This window comes from Strigops habroptila, chromosome 1, assembly GCF_004027225.2.
Source record: "Strigops habroptila isolate Jane chromosome 1, bStrHab1.2.pri, whole genome shotgun sequence".
Lineage (NCBI taxonomy): Eukaryota > Metazoa > Chordata > Aves > Psittaciformes > Psittacidae > Strigops > Strigops habroptila.
The window spans coordinates 32,492,001-32,512,506 of NC_044277.2; the positions used below are offsets into that span (position 1 = coordinate 32,492,001).

Genomic DNA, 20,506 nt, shown 5'->3' on the forward strand with positions numbered 1-20,506 from the left:
TAGAGTTCATCATGAGCATGTTTCCTGTTGTGTTCTCTAATTCATTTGGATAGCTATTTAAATATGGCAGCTAGAAAGCACTGAGACCCTTTATGCTACTCTATGTAACTGCTGTAATTTAAAAATTCACAACTTTTCCATTTCATCCCTATCCATATTCTCAGAAATGGCAGCTACTGGTGTCTACTATACAAGCATTTCTGCTTGCACAAAGCTCAGGGAGATTTCCGTGGATGAGGCTAGTTTGATGAATACTTCAAGCCAGGTGTGCTGACACCAATGCCAAAAGCACCGTCCTGCCTTTCCCACACTTCTGGCTTCTCATTCCTGATGCTTTCCTTTGAGCTATTGCAGCTGTTTATCCTGCAAGCAGTGAGGGAGACAAGGCTGGGGGCGGACGGGACTGCTTCCTTCACACGTACATACCACTAGCACAACCAGCAAAAGTGCTGGTTTGGTTGCAGGTTTTGAAGCCAGCCAAATGGGGTATATAGGTGAACCAGAAGGCTCTCCATAGCATTGCAAAAATGGGCAATCAATCACCCATCTTTGGGTGAAATAACATGGAACTTGGTGAATGTTACATCCTTGTTACATCCTTTAAGGAACAGGTAAGCTTATGCTAGCAGCAGTTCAATAGCAGCCTCCACCCTAATCCCAGGCACATTTCATCTCCCGAAACAAAAGCATATGTGGGGACATTCAGGCATGTGAACTAGGTAGAAGAAGGGTGTGACTGGGTATTAAAATTAATCTCTGTGGAAGTTGGATATATCTGGAAAAGAAGGACAAAAGCAAAAGAAAGAAAAGCAGATGAAGCAGGAGGAAAAGCATTGCAAAAGACTCAAAGGAGGAAAAGAAAGTGAAATTAAAAGAATTAGATAAGCACTGGAACAGTCCCGCAAAGGTCTGAGTGCTGGCAGAAAAGACTCCAAGTGGGATGGCAGAGATATTTTGCTGTTGTGTGAATCTCTTGCATTCAAGGAATCAGGAGTGAACTTGGGGGCGGGTGACTTTGGAGGTGTTTTTTTAACTAGATATGCCTAAAAGATGCTTGACTTTATAATTTTCTTCTCCTAATAGAAACAGCCCTCAGGGCCTCAAACTTTGGCTAATCATTTAGGTCAAAAGGGTAATAATAATGTAGAAGACTATGAATTAGAAGTGTACCCTGGGGAAAGCTTGACCCGATGCAGAAGTAGAAAATAACCATACAAAACTCTGTAATGGGATCCTCTGAAGCTGAATGGGAAAATGAGGGCTCATACAAATATGCTCACCATCTAATATGAAACATAACTCCAGAAGTATGTATTTTTATTCCCTGTTACAAGAGTGAAACCACAGTGGAGTTACTGTAACACTGAGGCTGAACTAATCCCATCACAGGATCAGATCTTGGTAATAAATAGTTCCAGGTGTGATCCAAGGATTAGGAATGTTTATATTTGTTTAAACTGAAAGGTGTGGAGTTTTTTCAGTCTTTCCACTGACAAGGGAGAGTCCTACAAGGTGTGTAACTCGCATCTCTCAAAAGACAGTCCTGCTTATTATGTATCTCTTTTTACTGATATATCTATCTCAAATACTTTACCAAGAAAGCTTACACCATTGTGCTTATCTTACAAATAGGGAAACGAGGGATAAGGATGATCAGCATCTTGCTAAAAATCAGCCACCATGCCAGTAGCAAACTTGGAAGTATAGGCACTGGTCCAGCGCTCTATTTAGTGGGCTCTATTGCTTTCCAGGGCATTCTTACAATTTGCCACTTTCTTTGTCATGAAACTTTGTGTTTCTGATGGGACGAGTTTGGAAAAGAGATGCTCTTTTTACTATGCCTATCTTGCGAGCAGATTAGATAGGGATAGGGTGAGCATGTATTAAAGATTGTACCATGCTGCACATACATAAAGCACCATACTAAGGCTGCTTAGTCAATCTCATTGCCAGCACCTCCATGTTTTTCAGTCTTTGGTTTTACAGTTTTATGGACTATGTCTAAGCAAGTGCTTGAAGCTCTATGAAATAGAGCTAGCCTCGGTTCTCAGTTTCTTTCCTCAGGCTGTGGCTGTATGGGCAGCATATAGTTACCTCAGCCATGTAATTTGGGTAAGTTCGTAGCTGAAAAAGGAGCTGCCCAGAGCTGGCTTTGAGGATGCACTGAGTATTTATATCTGGTTTTGTACCATAGTGCCTGTTCAGAATTTATACAACGTGTCAAAGCACCAGGTAGGTGGTGACTTCCACTCATAACCCAGGATTTTCCTTGTGTACATCCCTTTTATGAGCAGGAACAAAACAGTTTATGGCCTGGAGCATTTGACTTTTCTGCCTAATCCATGCGTCCAGAGAGATCAGAATGGAAAAAGAGAGCATGGCAAAAGAGAAGGAACACGGTGAAGACTGTTCCTCTGCACCTACACTGGCATTACGGGATCTGTGCAAAGAAAATAATCACCAGTGGGCACCAACTATAGGTCCTCAGACTATGCTTTCCTTTAGTCTGTGTGCTGAGCAGAGGGTCTGAGCCAGGGCCAAAGTGTCCTGGGACACGTCCTTTGTAATGCTTCTAGATTTCTTGAATAATTCGTGAAGCTTTTGGACCCCTTTTTCCCAAACATACACAGACAGTTGTGCTGTAGAAGAGAGTTTGAGAAACTCCATGAGGAAAGCGGCTTACTTCTTCAGTCTTTATATAGGCATTTTAAAGCAGTTTTTATTATTCCCTCTTTTCAGGGGATGACGAAGCTGACCATTTACTTTTTGCAGAGTTAATACACTGTGGTGATTTACTTTTTATCTCTTTATTAGGGTTTTACTGCCTTATTTACATTGTAATAACAATAGTGATGTTTTGCATATAGTCATATTGCCTTTGATTGGGAACAACACCAAGATAACCGAGTGCTTCATGATTCAATTATTTGTGTTCTTTGCAAGAATAATTAAAGGATCATGCCAAAATCTTATCAGAGCCTGAAAATTTAGCATGCCAAGAGTGCAGCTATTTAAGTGGCATACCAATGGTTTATTTGCTGACAAGATTCACTTTTAGAAACTCTCTCTTTGCTGTTTCACTATTGTTAGAACTGTAAAAAACATAGTTATCAAAAAGCATTAGTAGGAAGAGAGAATACATTTTCAAGTGACCTGTGATTTTAGATGATTCAATTTTAAAAAAAGTCATCAGAGAAACTGATTTTTCAGAACTGAGCAAATATTTTCTGAAAAATCAAGCCATGGGCAGATAATTGAAAGTCAACCAGCACTGACACAGCTACTCATGCTAAGCCTTTTCTAAATCTTCACCATGAAGTTTTGGGGCTCTAGTTACTCATTTGGAACACCTCTTTAATCTTCAAGTATTAGCTTGCTTCAGAATTATTGCAGCTGAATAGGAAAAACTGGTGATTAAGTTCTGAATAATTAAACAATCTAAGACATTGTAAAATGAATGTAGTCCCTACATGCCTTATGAAATAGATCCTTTATTTACCGTCAGATCTTCTTAAGCCATCAACATCTACCTAGTTATTTTTTCACAAGTATTTTCTCTATAAAATTAATTAATCCATTCCCAATCAATCAATAGATTTAACTGTCTCCAGTAAAACACACTTTTGCATGGTGCATATACCTTGCCCTTCAAAGTTAGTCCACAGCTTTTCTTGAAGAATTTTTGTATACTTATAAACACTGGTCTGTTGCAGGAGGGACTTAAAAGGATTTATCTGTAGATGCTTGAAGGAAAAATCATTTACTGAAGTAGTACTCAGATCTGCAGGGCATGTTTAACATTTGAAATGCATCACTAGCACTAAGTCAGTTTGGGTGTCTCAGCAAGTAACTGGTCCCAGAAAGAACATTGGCGGTATCCCGCAAAGTGCTGATCTTCAACGTTTTTAGTGCTTTGCAGAATTGATTTCTCAGTCCCAAGGCAGTTGTCCATATCACACAAGTACTGCATACGATTATAGTCAGAAGCCTCCGTTTGAGAGTAATCCAAGAAAGAATACCAGTATTTTTTTTCAAAGTTCTTTTAGTGAAATATTTGGCTCCAATGCATTGCTAATCTTCATAAGGTTCTTTGAAAGTCTTTCTTTAGAGAAGATGTATTTTTTCTATGTGCATAGTTCATTTGTAAACCAAATCTAGATAAAAATTGCTAAGTAAGCTGTTTTTTCAAGAGGGCCAATAGCCATATTTTTGTCTGCCCACAGAAGGAATACATTTATGTTTTTAAAATATATGTATTTGAGTAGTCATATAAAATAAGCAACATAAAGGTGCCGTACTGAATTCATTAAGATTTCTCTCTCATATGTAATCCCAAGTATCTAGATCCTTATAATTTTATTGGCAGAGGGAGCCATGGTTTGACATATCAGCTGGACAATGAATGTCTGAATGGTAACACACTTCCAAGCTCATATTTTGATTTGGGTTTCTACCTTCAGTATTGGTTAAGAAGTCCCTACTGATGATGCCATCCCCAGATCATGTTTTGCAGACAGATTTTACCTGTCCCATTATCACCCCTCTAAAGCTGGGAGATGGAATGTCCTTTGGTCCCTGCTTCCCTTGGCTGTTCAATGCTCAGCTTTCTTGCTGCTCTTTGTTCACTAGAGCATAACCACAGGCAAAGTGAGACAGCACATTTGCTGGGCTGAGGAGCTGCCAGGCCCTAGAGAGCTGTGATTCCCATGGCTATTGCTGTCCCGAAGAACAGAGGACTCTAAGAAAACTAAAGGCAGAGGACGGGTCACTGATTCGGTCTTCTTCTTTGATATAAATAATTATTAGGAAACAAAATTTAACTTTCACCTCAGAACCAGAAATTAGTACCATTTTTGCTTGACATAGTGACATCTCACATTGTTAAAGAGAGCCCTTCGTGGCTGCTAGGGATTAGTAGGGGGAAATATTTCACTTGCAGGTCACCTGCAAGAATCTGGCCCAGGGCATGGGTGATTGACAGCTCTTCAAATGTGATGTCTCTAGGAGGCTCCCGTGAAGGAAGCTGCACGTTTTGGTCTGGGTAGGCAGGTGTCAGCACTACAGGCCCACACTGCCATAATTAGTAATCTCTGCCAGCAGTGCTGGGGCTGGGACTGACTGCCAGACAAAACCCAGCCTCAAGGTGGCGGGTGAGGACCTTGGTGGGACATGGGGGTTTTGCACCCCGTGCCAGCTCTCTCCCAGGGTAAGGCCATGCAAGTGAAGCAGGAGCCTGTTCAGAACCACTTTGTGCAAGCTGTTCTTTTTAAGCATGAGCACTACTGTATGATGTAGCCCTGGAGAAAGTGAATAGTAAAGGAAGGGGTTTAATGCCCTTCATTATTTCTGTCCAGATTCCTTCTCACAACCTGCATTTCACCAGTCTTTTCTTTTACCACTTCAGCTCCTTGCTACACTTTCCCATGCAAGCTTTTTTTCCCTTGTAAATGATGTGAAGCAAATACCTAATATTATCTTTAGTGCTGACGCAAGAAAATCAGAGGAGGTATATTACAGTTCTGTTCAGTATTCTTTCCAGAGAAAACTGCTGGATAGGTCAATTTACTTGGCACTGTACACTGCTTTAATCTTAACTTGAGGCCTGCTGTAGATATACAGCAGCTGAGTCTAATGTCTTCATGCATGGTTGCAAGCAAGCCAGTTAATTTCTGTTTGTTGAGAGGTAGGAATCAAGCAAATTTTGCTCTGTTGAATGAAAACATTGTGGGGCTGGTAACAGGTGAATAAGCAGTATTGGATAAGAAAACAACCTGGAATTACTGCCTAAACTTTGAAGGGCTGGATTCCACGACAGAGAAGTCATGGTTTCATCCCGTTTATAATGGCAGTAGTTTAGACCCATATCTTTTATTAGAAAAATTAAAATGAAAACTGGCTTGACAGATCTTGTCTGGGAGAAAACGTGTCATCAGTGAAGAAGCACTTAGCTTCAAGTCCACTTGCAGTCCTGTAAGCTGCTAACTGGGGTGGTCACTGTATTCCCAAACATACATGCAGCCTACAAAAGCTAACCAAATTGCTCCCCCTGCCACACTGAAGTCTGGTCAGGCTCCTAATGACCTCTCAGGTTATGTCCATCAAGCTTGTTGCTGTATGTCCGTAGAGGTAGCACTGTCTATGTAGAGTGTTACCCACAAATGGCCAAAGTTCCTGACACATTCTGTGGAATCCTCAAAGACTGGGACTAAATTCACTTTGTCTTTTGACTTTAAACAGGTCTTCAGAGTTATAGCGAGTCAAAGACTTAGCTGCTTTAAAAAGAGTGCTAATAAAGCCTACGATGTTCTGATTGGAACATGTTGCAAGAGCTATGGATCTGTAACTCACCCTGTAAACAATTAGGCTCCTATCATATTAATGGTAGCTTAATTCCAAATACAGGTTACTGTTATACCTTAAAATTACCTAAAAATATTCATATTAGAATATTTATTAGAAATTTAAATTTTAGATTAAAATAGACAACAAACTTAAGAGTAGAAAATGAAATCCAGGTCTTTCCTCTCCCAGATGACCACCTGTAGAGTCAGACAGCTGTACTTTGTCTTGCTGGGAATCTTATGCTGTTGCCTGCACAGTGCCGCATCCTTAGCAGGAGGAGCAAAGCATACCATCAGATGAGGCTGTGATGTGGGCAATGTGAGAGAGAGAAATAATCTGAGGGGATAAAATCTTTTTTCCCCCTCAATTTACTCTAATTCATTGTTGTTGTTGTTGTTCCTATGTCTATATTCATAGAATGGTAGAATCATCATAGAGTCGTAGAATGGTTTGGGTTGGAAGGGGCCTTAAAGATCATCTAGTTCCAACACCCTGCCATGGGCAGGGACACCTTCCACTAGACCTAGGTTTTCAGAGTAGAGAGCATGTTTCTAAGCACCACGTTATTTTATTACCAGACTTTCTTCATCTGTGCATCCCTGCTTCTCTCATTTAGAGCATAGGCATTTGTAAGAAGTGGAAAATATCAGGCTAGGAGGGATGCTGAATCAGCCCTTCTTCCTCTGTAGTTGTTGTTACTGCCAAAGTGTCTGTATTGTCAAACCATCAACTGAGAGAAGTTGCATTTCAGAAACCTTTTACCAAAGAATTGATAAAAGGCTATAAAAATTTACAAAATACACAGGATAGAGACTAAACAGAATTAATCCTATATGTGTCATTTCCACAGAATGTGTGTCCATTGTTAATTAAAAAGACAGCTAAGATGCAAACTTTAGTCTGTTTCCTCTCGAGCTTGACTTCTTCAAGCACTTTCCTGTAAAATTTTGTGTTTACCTAAGCCCCTAGGTGAAAAGCCGCCTTCCCCTCCCCTGTGCCTAGTGGAGCTAATGAGCCATGCCTCTCTCCTCCCAAAACTCTCAGCTCAGCAGAACTTAATCCACTTTCTTTGCCCAGTTCTAACACATGCCACCACATTAAGTCAGAAGAATGAACCTACCCTTTTATGCTCACTGGAGGATTGACTGACAGACAGGTAGTAAGTACTTCTTTGTATGTTGTTAGTCATTATGTAGTCTGACACTAAAAGTAAACCAACTTAATTGCTAGCTGCTTCCAAAAGAGGTGGTCTTATCCCTTTTCTGCCACCTTACTCCCAACTTCATGGTCATTCTGGCTCCTTTGCACCATCGCCTGCCCCTGCAGGGACTCGGTTCAGAGAAATGAACCCTATGGAAATATGTGAATAGATTTATGGCTCCCCTTGGGCATCAACAAATGCATATGGTGGTGGAAGACTGGGGGCAGGAGCATGTTCCTGGTATGGGAGGGGATAGATTGGACAGCTAATTTTAGAAGTGGCACAGTGTTAGATCGGCCTAGCTGTCCTGCCAAACTAGTGTTGGTATTCTCTAGAGAATAGCATAATTGCACTATTCCACAATCAACCTGTGGTTCCTGTTGTGAGTCAGCCTGTATAACTGAATTAACTTTCCCAGTGAATCATGTTTTTAATGTAGTTCATTGGGCATGGTTGCACAGACCATCTGTCAGTGGGGACACTAACATGTATGCCTGCCATGCCACCCCTTGTCTTGGTGCAACTCTTCAGGCCTGTAGGATGAATGAGATAGATAGGTAGGAAAACTGACCAACATTAAATATAACTTCTTTTTTTCCCGGCAAATGAATTGTAGGCCAGTCACTGATATGTCCTGATAGATAGTTGCAGCAGCATAATCACACAAGGAGCATCTGCAGGGGCTGTAATGGTGATGGGGAAGTGGAGAAGCGGGGAGAAGAACTGCTTGAGCAGATTATTGGCACCTAAAGAAATACCTGAATAACCACTGCTGTAGTATGGGTTTAGCAAAGGCTTTTCCTTATCTGAAGTGTAAGGGACATTCACTTTTGGAGCAGAAGGTCTGAGTTAAACCATACTGCCAACATGCCGCACTGTGAATCCTTGTGACAATCTCAAAGATTAACAGGGTAGTGCAATTTGCTTCTTGATGTCAGTCAAAGTGGGTGAAAATCTGAGCCCTGAGTACAGGGTAAGATAAAGCAGCTGTCTGACCAAAACTGGCAGTAAGTTAGTACTAAAAGGAGCTTCTAGGATTAGATAACATATTCTGGGATGGTTGTTCACGCAGGATGAGTGGCAGAGGAAGGGGCTGGGGAGAAGAGGGGAATTTCTCAGGTATCGCATCACCTGTTTGGAAACATGCTTACCTTACTGAAACTGCTAGGCTAGAGCAGACACACTGGGTAGATGACAGGACAAATCTGAACCTGCAAAATAGTGTAATTGTATACATATACCTTTGTTAGCATCTGAAGGAATTATGCTTACATCAGCATCTTCTAACAACAGCTCCGTGTTTTCTCTGCTGGTATTTTTCAATAAATATCATTGCATGAAGAGTTGTGGGGCCAATATACTCTCAGATTCTCAGCAGGGGATTGCTGAAATGAAAGGAGAATGACAGCAGGATCAGTCCCACAGCATATAGTGATATTTGCAAACAGCTTGGAAGCATTTGGATATGTAATATTTTGTTGCTGCATGTAAAGTTCTCCAATGTCTTTCAGAGCACTTAAAAATCTTGCCATATGCTCTAACCTTCTTTTTGTGTGGCTGTGAGTTATGCGCAAACCTTCAGGATAATTTCTAGAACTATTGTGAGCATATTGGATGCTTGCATGATTCAGGGTGCAACTTAAAATGTGCTCAGCATCCCACGCTGACTGCAGCCCATTGAACTGGGGTGCTCTCAACACCTTGCCACAGCAGGCTCTTAACAAGCGAACTGCATTATGTTAGCTTCCTTGGAAGGAAATCAAGTACTGCTCTCTTAAAAGTGTTTGTCCCTTTCTTTCTGCCCAAATTTGTATAGGTTGACAAACTTCCTCTCAAGTAATTCCTTAGTGCTACTTTGCTCTGTAGCGCGTGGAGGAAGTTTGTCACGCAGAGCAGCCTGCGAGTCAGACCTGTAGGGCACATCACTGGCACGTCAGGTTCTTACATAGAGGCTAAAAACAGTTTGTGTCAATGCTTCCCATTAGCCGCCCTAATTTTCAGATGGAAACTTGACTGTCACTTCAACTTAACTGCATCGTTTCCTAACATGCAACAATGAGCAGGTTTTGTTTTCCTAACTGTACCATGTGTAAAGACTTTATAACCAGACCTAAAATGTTGGTTTGTTTGTAAATGAAAGCTGGTATTTCACTCTCATCCTTTCTTGTGACCCTTCAAATCAGAGGCAGAGCTTTTGTTGTTCTCCCTAGTTGAAAACCCCATTCATTTAATGCTAATGGTGGGTAACCTTTCAGTTAGAACAGGATCATTTGAAGTACATTTAAAGTATGCCTACGAAGTATAGCAGCATACTGCATAACCTGTTAAGAACTTTGAATATTTCCCATGTGTTAATATGCTTTATTACTGAAAGTTTACTTTATGTACTGTGAGCCCTAATCTTAGTTTTAGGACTTCGTTTTACTTCAAGCTGTCTCTATTAATAAATCTGAGGTATACATCTCCAATTTGCAGGTCAGCCACCTTCTATCTAAAAAATATCTTTCACTTGTTTCCTCTGAAAAATTCTGAATTTCTAATTATGAAAGGGAGCTGTTTATCATTGTTTGAGGTGTTTGTTTGACAAGCAGTCATGCAGAAATAGTGCTATGTGTAGGCTCCCAGTATAAATAGAAGCAATCATGATCCAAACTGTGGAGAAGTAATTAGAATAATAAGTAGAAATAAAGAAGCTTTGTCAGCTTGCATTCCTTCTTCTGAAGCAGCTAAGGGCAAGCGTAGAAACTGATCCTTATCTTTAGTTTTTCCCTCCAAAATAAGGATAAAATTGGATTTACGAATAAGAGCTTACCATATGAATTTAGGTTTATGGAGGATGTACTCTAGTCTGTCAAAAATAGATTGCCTAAGGCAGATTTGCTTCTAAAGAGAAAAATGCAATAAAGCTTAGGGTTATACTGAAACTGAACTGCACTATATTTCAGTAGTTCAGTAATTCCTGGATTGTTACATTCGGATTTGCAGCCACTGTGATTCTTTGTTGATTAAAAAAATCCTCCGATAAATACCAAGGACTAGTGAAGCGTCTAACTTTTCTTTCTGTCTGAACCTTTCAAAGGAAGAGAGAGATAATAATTTACACTTATAGAAAATGAAAAGTGATATGAAGCTGTTATACGTATTTCAAAAAAATGATTGAGAATAGTGACAATGAAACTAGCTTCCATGAAAAGTGACCATCAGGCCTATGCTATAGCCCGTATCTGACTAAGAAAGCTCTGAAAAGTTGGTTTCATTTCAGATGTTTTCCACTCTTTGAACTAGGATCTAGAGGATGAGGTCAAAGAAGACTGCACATCATATATGGTCTGTACAGTCCCTATCATGACTTAATCAGCCTCAAATTATAGCAGAACAAACCAGTCTTCTGATTCTTTGTTGTATAATCTACTGAACGCAACAGTCTGTGGATTATTCTTTGCTACAGGTTTGTAAATGTTCTGGAACTAAAAAATAAGCAGATGAAACCCATTTTTTTTCTGGTACTGACAGTTCTTGTTTGTAGACTAGTTGTATAAATAACTCCAGGACATCTGACAGCCTATTCATATCAAATGTGTTGGCAAAATTTGGCATGAATAGGTTCCATTTTATCAACCTTCTTTTTGGTTCTTTTTTTTCTTTTTTTTTTCTGTGGGAATATTTCTATCTTTTTAATCATTTTGGAATTTGGAAATTTTTTCATATCTCCTTAAGTGTGTAACAGTTCAAGGAACACATAATCCCTTTTAGGCAGCAGCTTTTACAACTCTGGATGTGTGCCTCTGAATCAGCATCAAACGTTGGCGTCTCCACTTCCTCCTTCATCAGAAGTAGTGAAATTTCATCAGAACTAGTGAGAAAAAATATTTCAAGAGAACGTAAAGAAGTGGTGCTTCTTTCCTTAGGGAAAAAACCCCAAACAAACAAACAGAAAACACAATATTAAATGGAAGAACACAACACCACGTTTTGAATCCATCCTATGTACTTCCTTCAAACTTACCAAGGAATTTAAAATTTCTCACTGAGGATGGACACTGTTGACAAATAATAATGAGAATTGAATATGACTTCTCGTAAGACAGAGCTCCTTTGCCTGAATACTTGTAATGTGATTTGGTGTTTTTTTCATCTGTGGAAACCTTGGATTCAGGATATTCTGTTTCTCAGGTCTAGAAAAGAGCAAAATTCAGAATAATGTAATTTTCAATCTTACTGTCAGTTTAATGAGATGCCCTATCACCTACTTGCTCCAGTTTTCTGATCCATTTGATATATCTACTGGCAAAAATATTTGAGCTCACTATGTAGAAAATCACTTCTGAGCTTCCAAGCTCCTGAGGCTGGTATACCCTCTGGCTATCTCCCAGCCTCATGCAGGGACAAGGAGCAGGTGCCCAGAAGGCCTCCTTCCTGCCCTCTCTCCACCCTGATTTTTCCCCAGACATAATCCAAGCACGTGGGTTGCAGGAGGCATTGCAGCAAGGCCCCTGGAGCAGGCAAAGGGTACCTGCTCCTGCGGTGTTCAGTGTATGCACCTTGGGAACTGCTCTGATGCAGACCCTGGGGGTCTGAATGAAACATTCTGGGTGTGGCCCTGAAGAGCACTGAAAGTCCGTGGACCATGCCTGTTCTCCTGCCTGATGTTCACATCTCAAATGATTCCAGTGTGTCCAAATCTTCCTCCTCCAAACTTCAAATCCCATTGTTCAACACGCTGAACTCAACAAGAAGTAACTCAAGGAAACGCTTCAGGCAATGGACTGTAAAACTTAGAAAGGTCCAAAGGTTTCTGGTTGTAATGGGATCCCAGTATCACTTAAATTCATGGATTACCAGATACTTTTTTCTTCTTAAACTGGATATTTATAAGATAGAAAATCCACAGTGTTTCAGCTTTCAGGAGCTTAGTGGGAAGAGCCTATTATACTATAGGTAGGTATAACCCTCATCTCTCTTGCCAGCCTCTCTGGTTGGAATAACAGCCTGAGAACAGGTCACTTTATATAAAATAATAACTTTGAGGGATTCATGGCTTTGCTCTTCCCAGATTATGAGCCCAGACACACAAGTCTGACCAAAGCAGTGAAGCCTTTAGAAAACCTTTCCAGAGGAAGGGCTGGATGTCTAAGCTGTTTTCCCATCCCAACTCAGAGAATGGTTTTTCTGGGATCATATATCAACAAATAAACTTTTAGCTAAGCTATGGGAACAAACCCAAGTGATTTTGGCCAGTAATAACATCACAGTTGAATGAGGATGGTGCAGAAACCTGAATTTTCAGGACTTAATTTTGTCTCGTATTTCTAATACTCTATTTGGAATTAATAGGTTACATTCTACCTCATTTTTATTTTAACTTTATTTCACAATTAAGTTTTTCATCAAAGCCACAACATTTCTCAAGGTTGAAATCAATATTCTCTGATAACTTAATTCCATTTCTAGATGCAACAGACCTAGATTCTTTCTACACTAAATGTAAACAGAGTGCAGGGTATTTAATATCCTGTCATTGAGACAGTGCAGGCTGCTACTGTACAGTGAGTTGTATATAAGTAGATGAGTTTTTGGGAATTAAAATGAGCTGGTAAGCTAATAAAAGGGTAAGATGTAACGACAGTCATTGTTTTTACATCTAAGAAAGGCCACCCACCCTAAATAATTTCAAGCAGTTTGAATGTTTAGAATAATCTCTTTTAGGGTAATCTGTCCAACTAACTCTTCATAACATTAATACTTTGAAATAATTGATTTTCAAATATTGAAGCAAGCAGACCATGAAGTTTAAGACTGAAAGGCAATAAAGACAAATTGGTTTAATATAAAAACCTATTTTTTAAAAAAGCAGTACAAGTTCAGTGAAGCACAGCTCATGTTTTAAGAAAGCCTTTGCTTGTCTTGTGTGGAAGGAGTCCTATCATTTCTTACACAGATATCTTTTATTTTCTTAAAAGAAACACAATATTATTTAGAGGAGGTGGGCATTCATAGCTCTCTTAGTTATAACAATCTACAGTCTCAGGCTGTTGACTTCAGGATATACAGCTGTTTAAAATTCTATATCCTGTATAGCCAAATGAGGTAAACACCCACTTGGCTAAAGCAGAGCTGAGAATACTCTGACCACTTGTTTTCATAATCTGAATTCAGTACCCACTATCACTCCATTGTTGCCCAGTAGTGTACTGGATCTGGCTGGGATGGAGTTAATTTACTTCATAGCAGCCTGTATGATGTTACGATTTAGATTAGTGACAAAAACAGCGTTGATAACACACCACTTTTTAAGTTGCTGCTGAATAGTGCTTGGGGTCAAGGTATTCTCTGTTTCTCACTCTACCCCAGTGCAAACAGGCTGGGGTGGGCAAGAGGTTGGGAGGGGACAGAGCTGAGGCAGCTGACCCTAACTGGCCAAGGAGATATTCCATGCCGTTTAACATCATGTTCAGCAATAAAGCGGTGGGGGGGGGGTGTGGGGGGTGAGGGGTGGGGGCGGGGTTGGGGGAGGAGAGAGTTTTTCCAAGATAGCCAACACTTGCAGAGTGACTGAGCGTTGGTCTGCTGGTGGGAAGTGGTGAGTGCCTTTGTATCACTTGGGTTTACCTCCTTTTTCTTCACTTATTGAACTGACTTTATCAACCCATGAGTTTTCTCGTTTTTGCTGTTCCAATTCTCTCCCCCATCTTGCTGGCGGGGGGAATGAGCAAGGAGCTGGGTGGGGGCTTAACTGACAGCCAGAGCCAACCCACCAAAAGTAGGCAAGATCTCTTTGGACACCTTCAGACATTTCAGTCCAGCAGAATAGGGTATTTTGCATTAAGAAGGTGCATAGTACTGAAAGCTCCAAGCTTCATGTTTAATAGTTTATATTGCTGGCAATATTCAACTTTATTTTCACATCATAACCAAAGCGTGGGTTAGGTATCTCTTTTTTGTTTCTTTTTTTCTTTATTAACTCTGTTAATACACACAGTTCAAGACTTTGATCTCATATGTATTCCTTAAGCCTAATCTGCCAAAGTGTGAGGTGGCCATCGATTTTGAGCATGCTATGTACTAGACTCAAAAATGAGGGTTCATGTACCTAATCTGCACAGAAATCAGCTAGCTTGACCTGCAGTGTCTTCTTGGCACATATGTATATATCTATCTCCATTTCAATCGTATCATTGGTTTACACAAAACTGAAGACTAGGGCAAAAAATGTGACCTGATCTTTTATTTTTATTATATATTCAGCATTTCCTGAGTTATCCTGAGAAATGTGTTCCAGTATATGATAAACTCTATTGCTCTTTCTCTACACTATATAGAAATAAACACTTTATTTGTACATATAAAACACAGGTTTAGTTTTCAGCCTTGGGTTATATGCAGTATGTTCATCAATGTTCTGGAAGTAAGCATAAAATCATCTCTTAGTAATGTTTGCTGATAGCATAAAGACCAGCAGAGTGTTTCATGGTGGTAAATTGTAGAATACAATATGGTAAGCCCAGCTGATTCAACAAAGTCCATCCTGACACAGCTAACTGCACGATTATTCATCCAGGAGCAAGGGATCAGAACCATACTGACGGAACAGAGAATTTTAGCCAAAAAGTAAGTAACTGATCAGAGGTCGTATAAGATTGGCATCTGCATAAGAGTTCCCATAAGACTACTTGACCGCGAATGTCACAGGTAATAGTATTTCTGAGTTACAAGGTGTATCCCTGTATATGGCATTGATCAAGCTGATGCTGGAAGAATTCATCTAGTCCTGATGTCAGCATTTTTAAAGGGATGTGGAAACCTTGAGGTAAGTTCAGAAAACAGCCGCTAAACAAGTATTTGCTGGAGGAAGTGGGGAAAAATGCCTTCTGTTGGGAGACTTGAAAGCTCGTTTCATGTAATGTCTAAAGGAAAAAAGCTGGGAGCTGACTTGAGTCTGTCAAAATACTTACTTACAAAATAAAAGTTGTTGGTTCCTAAGGGACTCTTTAATCTATCTGAGAAGGACATAATAAGAACCAATAGCAAAATTTTGAAGGGATGCAAATTCAGATGACAAAGAATGAGTTCTGAGCAGAAAAATGTTTACTCATGGAAAGTGGCTGCTAAATGTCTCTAATACTTTGTGGAGCGGGATAGAACTTGTCTGGTCAACACACAAGGACAGCACTATTATAATAGGACATAAGGGAGGACAGGCTGGACCAACTCAGGTTCCCTTCTGGCTTTAAGAATTGATGAATATATGTGGTTTATAATTATGGAACAGAAATCTCGCTAACCTATAACATTCATCTCTGGTCCAAGTAGCACTGACCAGGAAAATCAATGCACATTATCAGAGAGGGAGAGGAGCTAAACTGAAAGAAGTGTACCCAGGTATGGTGCCAGCTTGCTTTCATAATGAGGTCTCAGATGAAAGCTGACAAATGAATTCTGCTACCTGAGGGTGATTCTTTTTGAATTTGATGATTTGGTGAGGTCTTCTTTTCACTTCTGTTTGCGGTTTTGAATAGTAGATTCTTGTGTTTTAGGCCTTTCTCTCCATCTCCTGGAGAAGCAGTTTCTAGCTATGATGAATTTCTCAAAATAGGAGAGGAAGCCTAGCATCCAGTCTCTGGTTAATACAAGCACAGCTCAGAACTGCAATTTTGCAAATGGTTTAAATCAACACAGCCAGGCTCATTAAGGTTCTTGTTTGCTGCTGTTTTCTGAGGGGAAGGCAGGAAGGGTTGCTTTTAAAATTCTTATGTGTAACTCGGTCTCTATTCTTACCTCTCTTGTTCAAGGATTGAAGAACAGACCTCTGAGTGACAAACACCGTGGGGTCACTCTGGAGTTCCTTATCCTAACAAGTTACTTTTATGCTACTACTACTTTTTCAGCATTGGGTAGCTTTCCCTTTTTTCAGTAATAAAATGATTAATACTTTCCTGTGGATACTGTGCCTTACCACGGCATATGTTTCCTTCCACAGTATTTTTCTGTTTGTAGAGTAAGCATATTTTTGCCCGTGTTTTATGACTGTATGAAAGCTTGAAAACTAAAGAGAAGTTAAATAAAAGCTCTCAAAAAAATCTGGTGATTTAACTTGGGCTCCAAAGCTGTAGGTTCAAAGCCCATCTTGGATCTCGAACTGGCAGACATTAACACTCAGTTTGAATATTCCCTGTTGGATGCATCATTAAAATGAAAATACAGCCACAGTCTGTTTTTTTATCTACTGGAGGAATTCTGTCTCTCTGAAGATCCCTTGTTCTCTACAAAAAGATATATTATTTTCTACTGCAAACTTAAAGAGGTGGATTTAGGGTAGGGGGTTTCCCTCTGTCATAGGGGACTTTCTCCTTAAACCACAGAGTAGTGAAGTGTATTTCAGTGACCCCAGCCCAGGCTTTTCTTTTCTTCCCCATTTAATATTCTGAACCTATTATTAGCAAGGCTTAGCATATGCAGATCGATTTTGCTAAGTTTTGTCTAGTTCCATTAGTGCAAGACAGGGTTCTACAGTGTACAGAGGACACCCCACTCGCCTCCAGTAGGACCCCCTGCCCAGCTGATTCTCCTGTTTTGTTCCATATACACTAAAGAATGCCACAAGCTGATTTTAAGACATGTCAGGTCACTCTGCAGAAATGGGCAGAAATTTTCACACATGGCCAGGTAATATTGTTCCATGATTTATAACTACTATGCATTATAACTACTATGTTGGAGTTCTAATATCCAAAGCTTCCTCATAAACTATGTAGTCACTAAAACATCTTGCATACCTTTCAGACACCTACAACACTTCTAGGTTGGGCTAGTTTTATGGGTTTCTCTATAGTGAAAGCACAGAAAGAAGCATTTTCAGAGGCTGATTTTTCCCACCTATCTATTTAGGATAGGATAAATTATGCTCCAGAGATGCCTGTCTCCTTCTGCTCACAATAGACAATTAATTTTGACTATGTCCTTGGCAAGGTCAGGGTTAAGTGAGAATGGATCCATCCATGAATTACTAGCCTGCCATTTCTTCTCTAACCAACAATTTATTGGGGATTTTACTAAAATAGAAGATACTACTGGTTATGAAACAATTACCTTTATAAATAGGAATAGTTCAAAGTTATGCAAGACCATCCTCTGTAGTGATGCACTCTGACATTTGCAGACATTTTGAAAAAAATATTTATAGGAGAAGGATACATCTAAACGCAGGTAAGTGGTACATGGTATTAGAATCATGCAGGATCAATTTTAGGAGTGGAGTTCTTTTTCCAGTCAGCCCAGTTCCCAGTAGTTATTCCACTCCAAAGACAGAGTTCTGTTAGCCTGAGGCTGGGCGCAGAAATCTAGCCATATTTAGCTCTAAGAGAATATGTATTTCACTGGTAGAGGAGACAGTTGTGAGATGATGGATTTAAACTAGAGAGAAAATGTTTCAAAGTGGAGGGACAATTTAAATTCTTTAACCTCCACTTGTATGAGCTACTTCTTGGCTTCTCATGTATGAAAGCTTCTTGGCATGTGCCCTGCCTGGGGTCGAGTAGGACGTGGGAGAGATTGTGCTTGGATGTCTGGAGTACCACTTGGGGGGGAAAATGTGTAGCATTCCAACAGATATAATTAATGACAAGTGTTGTTGTCTTTCTCCTGTGCCATCCACCCAATGGCTGCCTGGTGCTGACCCCTTGCTGTCCTGCTGACCTCTACAAAGTTTATTTTAAAAAGGCATCCTTGCTTTCCCAAACTTTTCAGCTAGGCTTCCCTTGGGCTTCTTATTCAGTGCATGCCCAAGTCTATGCCTATGTCCACTCCTCAGTGGTCAGACACAAGTGTTTCCATTAGAGGGATGATTAATGGAAACTTCCTTGGGAATGGGAAAGGAAGAAGTGGGTAATACAAGTCAAGAAATGTGCTAAAACTGAACAAAGGAACTTTGTTCAAAAATAACTTATTTTTCAAGTGAGCTGCAAATTGCCTTTACTCACTTGGGTCCTGCCCACATCAGTAAAATGCTACAGTTGTTTCTGCAGTGGTGGGCTTGAGAGAAGTTTGTGCTTTCAACCCACTTTGTAGTGAGTGATCATATCAAATGATACCATCGGCTGAGTAAGCTTCTTTGTTGACAGTTTTAGTAGATACAGGGTTTAATGCTGTGTAGTGCAGGTGCATGGAGTTTTCATCATCTAAATGCAAAGTAACAAAACAATGCACAGGACTGAAGAGTGTACAGGAATCCAAACTGGCTATTATGAGAGCACAGCTGTCAAGTTACTCCTGCCTGGTAGCATTCTCCAAAGAGAAAACTGCATGACTGAGTCCTTCATTTGCATGATGACGATCACAGATCAGTTTCTGTCTGATCTCAAACCTCACCTCACCCTCTGCTTACCCTTTTTTTGTTATGGGATGTTAGAGGCAAAACCCTGTTTCTTCCATTTCCATTAGACCCCATGCTTAGCTCTTTCGTGCCCCAGGATAGCATCCATCTTGTCAGCAAGGCAACCTGCAGATTGAAACAGTGCAACAATGAAATGGATGCGATGACTGATTTTTCACTGCTGAGGGGAGCTTGTGAAAAATGTGAATGAGGGACAGAGACAGTAATGATTTGGGGAGCAATCAAGGAGCTCTGCACTGTCACTTTGCTGAGAAAGCAGAGGTCTGGAGTTTCTAGCACTGCCAGGTGGGACCTTCCACAATGCATTACAGGGAAGAAGCTTCATTATTTTCCAGGAGAAATCAGTGCTTTTTATAGCTTGCTCTTCTTAGTCTAACAGTGTATTAAGAGCTGTTGCAGAGACAACAATAGAAAATGTTATCTTCCCACAAGCCAAACAATGCCAGCAGCTTCTCTGCCTGCCAAACTTTGCTGTTCATCACAAACAATCAGCTCTGGCTACTTGGTAAGTTGTTAGTTGGCATGTGCACATCATATTCTTTATGGAGTCAATTTCTCAAGGCTTGTGCTTGATCCTGTTGACAAGTAAGAGAAACTGGGCAGTTGAACTGTGGTGCAACAAGGAGACTGAGGCATGGGGCTAAAGCTGCTATTTTCTGCTCAGCAAACCACGTCTGAAACTCCTTTGCAATCTGTACAACAACAAATAAATTAATTCCATCTTTTATTCATGCACATGCTCCTGCCCTCTCCCATGGCCAAGCCTCATGGGGCACGATGTGCTTGCGAAGAGCTGGTGCTGGCTGGGACCTCCACTTGCCTACACAAAGGGAAGGCTCCCCGGCATAGCAAAGGCATTCTGCTTTTGTGACATCTGGGCCACTGCAGCTGTTATAAGGAGGGGTTTGCTCTTTTTAGAAATTATTAGCAAAGTAAATATGCTGTTTATTAGAATATGTAGTGTATATATTGTGAACTTGTAACTGAGATGCAAAAAATACCAGTGTACAATTCTGAACCATTTATTGAAACTCCTTCCTGCCTCTGCTCCAGTGATGAGTGGGAATTACATTTTGATTGAACATGCAATTTTAAAAATACATTATTTTTTACTTTTCTGTTTTCCTTTTAGAATTAGTAATAATTTATATTCAATTATAACAAGTTAAAATTTCATGTTTAAAATAATACCAAAATATTAGGGAAAATGACTTCAGCTCTTCATATATGACCAGCTTTGATGAAGCCACAGCAACAGATAAAACACAGGAGAGCAAGTGATCACAAAGAGCAGCTAGAAACCTTTTTTCTGAAAAGCAGTGTTTATGTAAACTGCATTATTAACTCAGTGTTCAGCTGCTGGTAACACTGATGTTGGTAGCACAGCTTTAGCCAGGCACAGTATTATAAATAAGACCTAGAAAAGATCAAATGTTGGCAGTATAGAAATATAAGAAGCATATATGGCTAATGAGGGAACAAACTTTGTGTGAATACTGTGGAAGATATTTTCTTAGGAATGACAGTTATTCATTTTAGTACAATTTTATTGAGCCATCTTCTCAATAAAGTGT

The 20,506-nt window shown here is 40.1% G+C and overlaps 1 protein-coding gene across 6 annotated transcripts in view; it reads left to right on the top strand.

Annotated features, from left to right (window-relative positions):
• Positions 1–20,506, top strand: part of STAU2 (staufen double-stranded RNA binding protein 2) — a 170,634-nt gene that overhangs the window by 130,646 nt on the left and 19,482 nt on the right. The window contains exon 14 of one of the 6 annotated variants that reach the window (XM_030499616.1): positions 15,102–15,480. The exons of the other annotated variants lie outside the window; for them this stretch is intronic. Within the exon in view, the coding sequence (XP_030355476.1) occupies positions 15,102–15,155 (54 nt within the window). The 3' untranslated portion in view covers positions 15,156–15,480. Of the gene's footprint in view, positions 1–15,101; positions 15,481–20,506 lie in introns of those variants that run through there. 6 annotated transcript variants of the gene reach the window in all.